This window comes from Pelophylax lessonae (genome assembly GCF_965119305.1).
Source record: "Pelophylax lessonae genome assembly, chromosome: 1".
NCBI classification, from domain to species: domain Eukaryota; kingdom Metazoa; phylum Chordata; class Amphibia; order Anura; family Ranidae; genus Pelophylax; species Pelophylax lessonae.
The window spans coordinates 409,549,760-409,563,271 of NC_138768.1; the positions used below are offsets into that span (position 1 = coordinate 409,549,760).

The window sequence follows — 13,512 nt, forward strand, 5'->3', positions numbered from 1 at the left end:
GGGGAAACCAGTCAGGGACCAGCATTGCTGGAGCAGAGCGACGCCCCTAGCTGCCAGGGGAAGAACTCCTCCAGTGAGGCCGGGAGAAAGGGAAAGGAAAGACAGGTGCTGGTGGTAGGGGACTCAATCACTAGAAGGACAGATAGTGCAATCTATCACAAAGACCGTGAGCGCCGAACAGTCTGTTGTTTACCGGGCGCTCAGGTTCAGCACATCGCGGATCGGGTGGACAGATTATTGGATGGGGCTGGGGAAGACCCAGCTGTCATGGTACACGTGGGTACCAATGACATAGGCAGAGGAAGATGGAGAGTCCTAAATGATTTCAGGGACTTAGGCGCTAAGTTGAGGAGTAGGACCTCCAAGGTAGTATTTTCAGAAATACTACCTGTACCTCGAGCCACACCAGAGAGGCAGCGGGAGATTAGGGAAGTTAACAAGTGGCTGAGGAGCTGGTGTAGTAAGGAGGGTTTCGGGTTCCTGGAGAACTGGGCCGATTTCTCAGTCGGCCACCGGCTCTTTGGTAGGGACGGATTGCACCTAAATGGGGAGGGTGTAACTGTACTGGGTGAGAAGATGGCCATAAAGTTAGAGGGGCTTTTAAACTAGGTGATGGTGGGGGGTACAGATGTAGAATTAGCCAGTGGAAAGCAAGATTCAGAGGGCACAAATGGGGACATTAGTGGTAGGCTGCTCAGAGCTTCTAAACCCAGGGTGGGTATGGGGAAAAATCTCAAGAGCAGCCTAAAAACATCAAATGAGGATATATGCAACAGGTTTGTATACCAATGCCAGAAGCCTGGCCAACAAGATGGGAGAGCTGGTGCTACTGATGTTTGAGAAGAACTTAGATTTTGTGGGGATAACAGACACTTGGTTTGACAGCTCTCATGACTGGATGGCGACCATTCAGGGGTACTCCCTTTATCGCAGAGATAGAGAAGGTAAAAAAGGGGGAGTGGTATGTCTGTATATTAAGAACAGTGTACAGGTAAATATGAGGGATGATATTAATAATGGAGCTATGGACGAGGTAGAATCCCTATGGGTAGAACTTCAATGGGAAGGCACTGTGGGGAAGGTAATATTGGGCGTATGCTTTAGGCCCCCCAACCAGAGGGAGGAGGGGGAGGCGGACCTCCTTTTACAGATAGGATTGGCAGCAAGGATGGGAAATGTCATTATAATGGGGGACTTTAATTATCCAGATATAGACTGGGCAGCCAAGGCTCGGCAGTTCCTAAATGTTTTGCAGGACAATTTCATGGGTCAGGTGGTGAATGCACCGACAAGAAACAATGCGGTACTAGACCTACTGATTACCAACAATACAGACCTGCTTACGGATATAGAAATACGGGGCAACTTAGGAAACAGTGACCATAGGTCAATTAGTTTCAGTATTAATCATAGTAATAGGAAACATAAGGGCAATATAAGAACACTGAATCTCAAAAGAGCCAATTTCCCACAACTGCGCTCTCTGCTAAAATATCAAATGGGATAGAACCCTGGGAACAAATAACACAGAGGAAAAATGGGAGTGCTTCAAGAGCATACTAAACAAAGGGATTGGCCAGTGCATTCCAAAAGGAAATAAATTTAAAAGAGCAAAACTAAACCCTGGGTGGCTAAACTCCAACATAAAAATGCATATTAGTGCTAAAGAAAAGGCCTTCAAAAAATACAAGACTGAGGGGTCATTGGCAGCATTCAAGCATTACAAAGAGTGTAATAAGAAATGTAAAGACGAAATCAAGGCGGCTAAAATAGAACATGAGAGACATATAGCGGAAGAGAGTAAAAAGAACCCCAAAAAATTCTTTAAGTATATAAACAGTAAGAAAGTGAGGCCAGAACACATTGGCCCCATAAAAGATGACAAAGGAAATATGGCTACGGAGGACAGAGAAAATGGTGGAAGTGTTAAATAATTTCTTCTCTTCAGTCTTCACAAAAGAATCGGGGGGCTACACTAACCCAGCTTGTAAGGCCAAACTAAATAACACACCTCAGGAAGTACCGCCATGGCTAACAGGAGATAGACTTAGAACTAAACTAGAGAAACTCAACATAAATTAATCACCGGGAACGGATGGCTTGCACCCGAGGGTTCTTAAAGAGCTGAGCCAGGTGATTGCCAGACCATTATTCTTGATCTTTAAGGATAGTTTACGGATGGGTATGGTGCCAGCTGATTGGAAAAAAGCCAACGTGGTACCAATATTTAAAAAGGGGCCGAGATATATCCCGGGTAACTATAGGCCGGTCAGCCTAACATCAGTAGTCTGCAAGATTTTGGAGGGGATGTTAAGGGGCCACATACAAGACTTTAGTAATGAAAACGGTATTATTAGTAGTAATCAGCATGGTTTCATGAAAAATCGTTCTTGCGAAACCAATCTATTAACCTTCTATGATGAAGTGAGCTGCCACCTAGATAAAGGTAAGCCTGTGGATGTGGTGTATCTGTACTTTGCAAAGGCCTTTGACACCGGCCCCCACAAACGCTTACTGTTCAAACTAAGGAAGGTAGGTATGGACCATAAGGTGAGTATCTGGATAGAGAACTGGCTCCAGGGGAGAGTCCAGAGGGTGGTGATTAAGGGGGAGTACTTGGATTGGGCGGGTGTGGAAAGTGGGGTCCCCCAGGGTTCTGTCCTGGGACCAATGCTGTTTAATTTATTCATAAATGATCTGGAGGAGGGGATATCTAGTACAATCTCAGTATTTGCAGATGATACTAAACTAAGCATGCCAATATCTTCTATGCAGGATGTGGAAACCTTACAAGCGGACCTGAACAAAATAACTAGGTGGGCAACTACATGGCAGATGAGGTTTAATGTTGAAAAATGTAAAGTAATGCACTTGGGTGTCAGAAACCAGAAAGCAAGCTACTCACTAGGGGGGGACCTCTGGGTGAGTCTAGGATGGAAAAGGACCTGAGGGTACTGGTAGACAACAGGCTTGGCAGTGGCATGCAATGCCAAGCCACTGCAAGCAAAGCCAACAGAATACTGGGATGCATAAAAAAAGGGATTCACTCCAGAAATAAAGAGATTCTTCTCCCTCTCTACAAGACTCTGGTCCGGCCACATCTGGAGTATGCTGTCCAGTTCTGGGCACCGGTCCTCAGGAAGGATGTGCTGGAACTGGAGAAAGTCCAGAGAAGGGCAACAAAAATAATTATTGGAATGGAGGACATCAGCTATGAGGAAAGACTACAAGCACTGAACTTATTCTCTCTGGAGAAGAGACGATTGAGGGGGGATATGATATCAATGTACAAATACTGTACTGGCGGCCCTAGCATAAAGAACAAACTATTCAGAGAAAGAAAATACAATAAGACACGTGGCCACTCACTAAAACTAGAGGAAAGGTGGTTTAACCTTAAAATACGTAGGGGGTTCTTCATTGTAAGAGTAGTAAGGATGTGGAATTCTCTTCCACAAGCAGTCGTATCAGTAGGGAGCATCGATAGTTTCAAAAAACTGTTAGATGGGCACCTTAAAGACCACCACATACAGGGGTATACAATGTACGGTTAACATCAAACACACACACACACACACATCATAGGTTGAACTGGGTGGACTGATGTCTTTTTTCAACCTCACTAACTATGTAACTATGTAATCTTTAGGATTGGGTCTTTTGAGGTACAGAATCTAAACTTTCAGCCTTCACCAGGAACACTGAAGCGAGGGTTTGTTTTTTTTCTATGCATTGCCCATTACCATCAGGTTCTCCTCACTAGCCACAGCTGACAATTTTTAATTTCTATAGTGCATTTTCTCCCTAAGCGTTTAGGTGTGAGGCAGCTATTTGAACATTCAACTGAGCCAATTAACCTACCAGAATGTCTGAGTCAATAAACCTACTAGAATGTCTTTGAAGTGGGAGAAAACCAGAGTACCCAGACGAAACCCACCCACAGGCACATGGAGCACATGCAGATAGTATCTTAGTCGGGATTCAAATTGAGGTCCCCGGGATTCAAATTGAGGTCCTTAGTACCAAAACAAGGTATAAAGTAAATGTATTTTAACTCCTTTTTACTCCCCTTCCCCCCCCCCCTCTCTGAAGGTATAAAGTAGATATGGAATGATAAGTGAAATTAGCTGTGACAGTGTTCACCATCACTGGAATTTAAGGACAGATGGGTGATGGTTTGGACTACTACAAATGGGACAGTCATATTCAGGAATAATGTCGCCCTTGTAATATGAAGATTTTTATTCCCTGTACAGCATGAGGTCTCTGACCAGGAAGTTCAACTCCTAATATGGTCATTCCAGGAAGTTCAATGAGGAGACGGACCTTCTAAACAATGTTGCTTTTGGTCTGAGGTGGCTTTCCATTCACCTATTGTCAGGTGTGCTAATGACCTCACCTGTTGTCTGCTAAGGGATGTATTGACACTCAGAGTAATGTGTATTGAGGGCTCGTTAGGGAACCATTGTTCTGTGTCTGACTATTGTGTACATTGATTGCCCCCTAGGGCTTCTGTCTCCTTGCACATGGCAGTTCTTCTGGTCAAGCTATCTGACCAATCACTGCTGACTCATTTTCAAGCCCTCATTTGCATGGCTGGAGAGGACCTTATGGGGAACTGCAGGTACTGTGCAATTGACCAATGGGAAAGCGGTTGTTGGGGGAAGGATGTTCCAAATTCTGTATAAAAATGTGCTGTGTTCTTCCAATAAAGGGTCTTCCTGTTTGAACTTACATACAGCCTGCCTGGTGTGTGTTCTAATGGATTCCGGACGGCACATAGCTGTAGTTCGGATCCCGGATCTTTGGTTGACCGAACCTTCAGACGTTGCGATCTGCAAGCTGACTCACTAGAAACAGGGGAGTGTCGGGAGAGCGGACAGATCGAGCAAAGGTCTCGTCAGATTAGCAAAAAAGGTTTTGCCAGTACATGGAATGTTTATGCAGAAAAAAATAATACACTTGTCTAGATTTTCCCATGTGCTGCAAGAAGAAGCAAAACACAGACAGTCAGCAATATCCTGAATACAAACTAGATTTGAATTTGAATGCCAGCAGCAATCACAGAAATTCAGCAGATAAAAAGGAGGAAGAAGTTCTTATACTTAGGCACAGTTGCAGTGTAAATGTTATTTTTAGTCCTCCTTTCACATTTTTCATGAGGTACAGTTGCAGTGTGATGCATTGAAGACGCGTTTTACATATATTACTATTTATCCCCATAGAAGATGTGCTTTGCTGGAAAATGCACCAAAGATTTGTATATATGAAAGTAGTCTTAACCACTTCAATAGTGGGCACATTCACCCCCTTTCTGCCCAGGCCAGTTTTCAGCATTCAGTGCTGTCACATTTTGAATGACAATTAACATTTTTATCGCTTTTTGAGACAGCTAGAGCTTTCTTTTGGTAGTATTTATTCACCACTTGGGTTTTTATTTTTTCCAAAAAAAGAGCGAACATTTTGCAAATAAGTAATTTTTCTTCTTTACTGATGTGCTCTGATAAGGCTGCACTGATGGGCACTGATACGGCTGCACTAATAAAGCTGCACTGATGGACACTGATGAGGCTGCATTGATGACGCGGCACTAATGAGCACTGATGAGGCAGCACTGATGGGCACTGTTAAGGAGGCACTGACAAGGCTGCACTGATGAGGTGGCACCAAAGAGCACTGATAGGCAGCACTAATGGGCACTGAAAAGCTGCACTGATGGGGCTGCACTGCTAATCAGGGCACTGATGATCAGTGCCCTGATTATCAGTGTAAATGCTGTACTCACTGTGTCCTGACAGATCTGCTTTCCTTTCCTCACACGCCATGTCTGTGTGAGGAAAGGAGAAGTGATTAGAGCCGTCAACCAGCAAACTTCTGTTTACATTGTGACAGATGTGATTGGACACAGCTAATCTCGGGGCAAAGATTGGCTCTTTACCCCAATCTGTGATCAGCTGGGTCCAAAACACACAGTGGTCACAGAGCATGCCCTATGTGTACCCTGGGGGGTGCACACGTAGGAGGACGTCGATGGACATCCTCCCAGAATTGGAGAGCTGCACTTTAGCCATATATCGGCTATAGCACAGGCGGGAAGAGGTTAAAGTATTTGTAAAGGCTAAACGATTTTTACCTTAATGCATTATCTGTATTAAGGTAAAAGATTTTCATGTTTTGCCCCCCCCCCCCTAGCCCGCCCCCCTAAATACTTACCTGAGCCTGATCTTGATCCAGCGCTGTGCCCCAGAGTAGCAGAGCTGCTGTCTCTCTCTCTCCTCACTGGCTCAGAGACAGCAGTGGGAGTCATTGGCTGTCAATCACAGCCTGTGAGGAGAGAACAGGGGCACAGGCAGCGCAGCTCGGCATTCAGTCTGCAGGTGTGCCACCATAGAAAGCCGCTTCCATTGGTGGCACAATGGTTTCCTCTTGTGTGAAATAATTATACTGTAGATTAAGAAAGAAAGCTCTTTGCTATTTCTGTCTTCTTGATGTTTAGTTCTTTCTTTAGTTTAATCTCAGTTTAATCTTGATGTATGTTTTTTTCTTTATATTTCAACATTCACATCATATCATGATGCTCTGTTGCTACCTTGGTAATCAAATCTTTTTGCACTGCTGTGCAAAAGCTTTAGTTTAGCAGCATTTTTTATGTGGCCTTGCCACCCTACATCAGTAGAAGAGCTATTATACTCAACTCTCAGCTCATGTCTCCTAACTTCCCTCTATTCCAATGCAACAACCCCAGTTAGACTCAACACTTTCAGGACTATCAAATTACTGTGACCCCCTTCATGCGCTTTGGTTCCTTCCTCTAGCCCCTATATTGGTACAAGAACAAACACAGATGTAAAGGATGAGGGGATGGAGCCACAGCATGTGGCAGGGGACACAGGCATCTGAGATCCCTGGAAGTGTTGAATGCTAAAGGGCCTGAGTGTGGGGTGGCAGGAGACATGGACCGTTAGAGAGGTGAGTATAATAGCTCCTTCATTGGTGACCTTGATAGATTTTTTTTTCAGGTGACTGACAGGGTTGTTTCAAACACATTGGAGTGGAGAAAGCCATAAAGGAACATTTTTTTTTTCATCTGTGCGGCAAGAATTGGTTCCAGCTGAAAGGAATTCTGTAATAAGAAAAATATGGGAGTTGCCATTGCTAACTTTTCTGTTTAAAAATCCAAAGCATTCAGTTCTAATGACTTAATACTTTCTGAATCACAAACCCAGAACAAGTATACAGATCAGGAGTTCTGATTTAGTTTGACTTGCTGAATACTTGCTTTGGATATATCAAAAAGTATTGAAGGCAGACTTAGCCAAATAACTAGTATTTTCATAAACAGCCTACTTATTTCTTCCATGTGAAGTGTATTTTCATCCAAATAAATAAGCTGAGGTTGTTTTAAAATTGTCTTATCCTCTATCAGCCCTGAAGTTAAATTAAAGTGTTACTAAACCCAGGACTCTGCATTCACCATATCTGGCCTCTCACAGTACACAGAATATGGAAATGCAATTATTTTAGTAAATATAATATACCTTTTTTCATCAGCAGTTAGAGCAGTCTTGTGACTTCTATTAGTGTCCAGCCAAGAACTGGTAAAGCTTGTAGGAGGAGTTTTCTGACTGTTCTATGAGACTTCAGGACCCTGACCCTCTGTCTGGACAGTGTTGATTGGTCCTGTGCTGATCCCATGCCCCTTCCTAAAAAAAAAAAACTCTCTAGCAATACACACCAAACTGAGCATGTGCAGCCTGACTCCATAGACTCTGTGTTATCAGTAAATTATCAGGGGACAGTGGAAGAAGAGGAGGATATGTGCTGATTTTACTGTTGTGGGTTTAGTAACACTTGAAGTTGGGATTGGGACTCTAGCTGGCTATATTTTTGTTGATATCTACATTTATAAATAGATGAATGACTGTCACTGGGATATTGCTCTACCAGTGATGGAGTTTTTTTCAACTAAAAGAAGTAAACAAATATTTAAAAGCATCAAGACATCACAATACTTTATTTGTCCTGATGTATTTGCTAGACTTAAGCTGGATACACACTATACAACATTTGTTGTTAGATTTCCTTTAGATTTACCTTCAATTATGTAATGCAGGGGCCTGCCTGATTGCATACAAATCGACAGGGTTTAGATTTGACCTTATATTATATGGTTTTTCGTAAATCTAAAGAAAAAAAATCTAAAGACAATTGTATAGTGTGTATCCAGCTTAAGTATTTAAGCTTTAAAGCAGGGTTCCGGCCTCAAAATCAATAAAATCGGTTTTGGGCCATCCGCTTGCTAAGGGGAACCTGAAAAATGGATACTGGCGATTTTTTTTGGTCACTTACCTTATTATAGAAGAAAATATACTCACCTTCCTTCCACTTCCTCCCTCTGCGGCCGGTTTGCGATGATTCCTGGGAGCTGAACGTCATCGCTCCCAGGAATCAATGCGCCTGCACTGGCCCCGCTTGTCACATCTGGTGCAGGCACGGCATTCACTGCTAAACAGCTTCTGGGCATGCCCAGAAGCTGTGCAGGGATGCCACGCCTGCACTGGAAGTGACGAGCAGGGCTGGTGCAGTGCATTGTGGGACTCCGAAATCACGAAGAGGACACGAAGAGGACACGAAGAGGGACGCTGCGGCTTCAGCTGCCCACACCAGAGATGGCAGCGCTGGAGAAGAACTTTTCAAGGTAAGTATTTCTTCTTACAGGTAAGTGCGACCCGGGACAGTTCAGAGGCTATCCATTATGGAATGTACTAGTCCTGACTGTCCCGGGGGTATTTTTAGCTCAAATTGACCCCTGAGGCTGGAACTCCGCTTTAAGCTGGATACACACTATACAATTGTCTTTATATTTTTCCTTTGATTTACCAAAACCATATAATATGAGGTCAAATCTAAACACTTTCAATTTGTATGCAATAAGGCAGGCCCTTGCACTACATAGTTGAAGGTAAATCTTAAGGAAATCTAACAACAAAAGTTGTATAGTGTGTATCCAGCCTTAGAAGTTATGATAAATTAATTTTTTCTTGATTGTCAGATTATATCTACAGTGAATCAGTTAGTAATATACAATTCTCATGCTTGTTGTGGAAGTTTTAGCCGATACTGTTTTTCAGGAATTCAACTAATCTCTGTCTAAAGTTCTTGATTTCTTGGTGCCACTAAACAAAACAAATTAGTAACTTTAAATTGAATGTTTTAAGTGTCAAATATGTTGTAACATTGCTCTCAAATGTATTAATTGTGTCAGCGCACAATACAGAATGTTATGTACGAACTGCACTGATACCAAAAAGCGGTCTTTATTTGGACATCTTAATAGCTTAATTGGCCTTAGGGATTGCTATTCTTACAAGCCCTTTTGAGCTACTCAAATCCTTAGGCATGTGCTTTTCATATGCGGGATCTCCCTTACAGAAATACGCTTGATGCTTGAACATTATAGCCACTGTATTATACATATCTAGGTAAATTTTTTTTATATAAATATAAAATGCAAACATTGTCTTAAAGTACACAGTATATGCTTAATACATAAACTCTACACGAAACAATGATGTCTGATGCACAGCATACATGCACGGAATATTTTTAAACCAACATCATATAATTTTACAGGTCAATAATGCTAATTGGTGACTATATATTTTGCATTACTGAATAAACTTGCAAGTGTCAAATGGTTACTAAATTTACCATAATGTTTAGTAAATTCACTATACCAGTAAAAATAAATTTGTTTTCGGAGGAAAGGTGTAGCACGCATGCCTTGGGTCCTAATTTTAAAGCAAGCTATGCACACAAAAGATCAGTGTATGTTCATAAATTCCACTGAAGAAATGGACATTGACCCGGGACGTATTATACAACATTAAATGACCTTTAAATGGGATGGTAGGCATCTAGTAGTTTACTAAGAGACAACTAGATAGGCCTGACACTAATTCTGTGGTTTTAGTCCACAAAAGTCACTGTGTTGTCAGCCACAACAGGAACATTGGGGCTAAGTGCATTTCTGGCCATGCAGCAGTTTTGTTTTTTACTTTTTCATTGTCTTTGCAGGGATAAAAGCTAGGGGGATATGCATGTATTTTAGGCATTTTTGGGCAATTTTCTGCTCTAAATCTCAGCTCTAAAAATGCCCAACAGGACATATCCCATTATATTCAATGGCACCTGTTCACATGTGAGCATTCTATCGCCTTAAGCAAAACGCCTGTCCACATTGGAATTATTCATCTATATTTATGTTTTCTTACTACTGTGGAATGGTTTTTAAAGGAATTGTAATAAAATTATTTTTAGACAATTTTAGTCTGTTGTAAGATTATGGTGTGCCATTAAAGTCTACCTTCTTATGCAATCCTTTACTTAAGCAAAATGCCCATCACTCAAAAAAGTACATGAGCTTATTTATTGGCAGATTACAGGCATTTCTATTTGTTTTCATTGGTCACTTGTCAACCGACAAACGCCTGCACAAAAACGCTGCAAAAACGCCTGTAAAATGCCTGAAAAAACGCCTGAAAAATGCCTGAAAAAATAGCAAGGCCTAGATGTGAACAGAGGCTCAGGGATATGCTGCTTCTTTGTTTGTTTGCTTTTGCCCTGACATATATAATAAGGATGTAAACTGTTTTTTTTTTTTTTTTCCCCAGAGATGGACTGAGGCGGTTACATCCCCTACTAAGGTCAGTATTTCTCAAAATACAGTATGTATAACAATCATTTAAACTTGTAGCTTAAGGTCCTTTTCCATAACCTTTGAACTGCTTAGTTCCTCTCATCCTAGTGCCAATAGCACAACTAACTGTCATGCACCTAGCCACTTTCAGGCAAAGAAACATGGGATACAAATGTCCGGTTGTGATGACACCGGTAGAAGAACATTATGTTAACAATAATTGCCAATTCACATGGGCGTCTAAGACACCCCCTTTTAGATGCATACAACCTATATAATGGAATCAATGGAGCTATACACATCTGCATCTACACACAAAAATGTGTATGGTTTTTACCAGCATACAAAAAAATATGAGACAGGGCTGTAGATATCTGCAGATTTTACAAGTTACACCTGTAAACACGTGTAAACACATGTAAAACACAAATACATGTAGTATAGTCAAATCACTAGAAGAATTGTACACTGCTAAACGTTGTGCGCATCTAAAAATGAGTACTTTAGGTGCATCATTTACATAGGCTCTTCTGGCAGCTCTGCCAATAAGAACCTCTATATCCTGCAGAAAATACATGTATGCCCATGTAAAAGAACCCTAAAAGTTGTCTGCAGATGTCCAACCAATTTTTCAGGCACTTACCAAAAGCTAAGTTTTTCTAAACAGGAATACAAAAACCTAAACATATTGAGCTCTGTCTCTGTTGCACCAGACCAGACTCTGCAATCCATTGCAAAAACAAAAGAAATGTTAAGAACATCACAACATAATTAAGTGTTGTAGATTGGAGAATGTTACTGGGATCATTTCCTTTAGGTTTCAGTGTTTTGTAAAACAGCCAACAAATGCATTTTTACAGAACCTCGTACTCCACTTCTCTGCTGTACTAGATCAGCAGCTCAATTCAGAGCAGTGCTTCTACAGTATGTGAACATGCAGTGTCAATATTTGGTGCACCTGTAATTTAGTTTCTAGAAACCAAAGGGAAAAGTCAAAGCACTTGTATTGTCCTTGTAAACCCCATTACTGAGTGAGGAGCTTTAGAGTTACATGGTTTGCAAATGTTACATTGTTGCAGGATCCTACCAGAGACATTTATCATTTGCTTGGTTTTAATCTACAGTATGTGTGAAGGAGTTACGTCCAAATAACAGTTCCTGTGTCTACTCTTTCCTGTTTAATCAAAATCCATGTCTATAAATATCCTGACAATTCTTTATTGAGGTGCTACATAGAGTCTGTGGTGCAGGGCCGAAACTAGAGGGGGGCGATGGGGAGGGGACATGCCTCGGCTGCCAACTTGAGGGGGGTGCTAAATTGTCTGCAGTGTTGACACTAGCTGGGATTTGGGCAGTTGGATCTGGCTGGACTGACTCGGCATAGATGATAAGCTGCATTCACACCCCCGGCTGCTCTGTGGGCCGACACTGCCAAGTTTTGCAGGGGAGCCTGGATCCGGACCCCGAGGATTCAGCCTGCTACCTTGCTGCCTTGAAATCAGACCTGGATAGAAGGGAAGGTGGAAGCAACATTTTCTAGAACCAATTGGCTGTATTTCCCTCCTGCAGCCACTGAAAGCCAGATTCAGTGGCTGCATGAGGAAAATACAGTGGACGGTGACCGGTTCCAATAAATGCTGCCCCCTCCGCCCTCTATAGTGTATACTACAAAAAAATAAAAATTGGCATGTGCCGCTAAAGTGTTTGGGATTGGCTTAACCACTTCTGGACCGGGAGGATTTGCTCCCTTAATGACCAGGCGCTATTTTGCGATTTGGCACTGTGTTAATTTAATGGACAATTGCACGGTCGTGCGACGCTGTACCCAAACAAAATTTACGTATTTTTTTTCCCACAAATAGAGCTTTCTTTTGGTGGTATTTGATCACCTGTGAGATTTTTATTTTTTGCACTATAAACAAAAAAAATAGCAACAATTTTGAAAAAAAAAAAAACAATATTTTTCACATTCTGCTATATGACATTCCCAATAAAAAAAAAAAAAAAAAAACATCTAAATTTTTTTAACATTTTTGACCAATTTGTTTTCTGCTACATACTGTATTTTTGGTAAAAAATAAAAAATCGCAATAAGTGTATTTTGATTGGTTTTCGCAAAAGTTATTGCGTCTACTAACTACGGGAAATATTTATGTCATTTTTAATGTTTTTTTTTTTTTTTTTTACTAGTAATGACTGCAACATTGCGGCAGACAGATCGGACCCCTAACTGACATTTTTGACACTTTTGGGAGCGCCAGTGACATAACTACAGTAATCAGTGCTAAAAATATGCACTGTTACTGTAATAATGACACTGGCAGGGAAGGGGTTAACAGTATAGGCGATAAAGGGGTTGAATGTGACCCTAGGGGAGTGATTCTAACTCTATGGGGGTTTGGCTTCTGAAATGATCACAGAGACATGCGATCCTATATAGCAGGATCACATGAGCTCTGTGATCATTGCAGGGAGAAGGACGGTCGGCTGTGTTTACAACAGCCGATCGTCCTTCTCTCTCAGTGGGGAGAGATCAGGGGTGTCAGGCGGCAATCAGAGCCGCCTGACACCCGCATCAGCACCCTGCCACCCTGCCGCAGTAATCAGTTCCGGTGATCCGGAACTGGTTTAAAGAAAAGGTGCCTACCCTAGCCGCCATGCCAGAAGAAAGTAGCAGCGCTTTATGTATAAACTTCACCTCACCCCCCACAGCGGATTGAGAGGGGCGCTGCCGGGAAGGAAGAAGAGCACACAGAAGCAGGCCTTAATAAAGACCAGCTTCTTGGCTCACTTCTTCTTTTCTAGCGGCGCCC

At 42.0% G+C, this 13,512-nt stretch overlaps 1 protein-coding gene across 4 annotated transcripts in view; it reads left to right on the plus strand.

The window, feature by feature from the left end:
* SLC24A2 (solute carrier family 24 member 2) overlaps positions 1–13,512 on the plus strand; it is a 246,390-nt gene that overhangs the window by 121,419 nt on the left and 111,459 nt on the right. For all 4 annotated transcript variants that reach the window (XM_082257876.1, XM_082257873.1, XM_082257874.1 and 1 more), the window contains exon 5: positions 10,674–10,706. In XM_082257876.1, the coding sequence (XP_082114002.1) occupies positions 10,674–10,706 (33 nt within the window). The remainder of the gene's footprint in view (positions 1–10,673; positions 10,707–13,512) is intronic.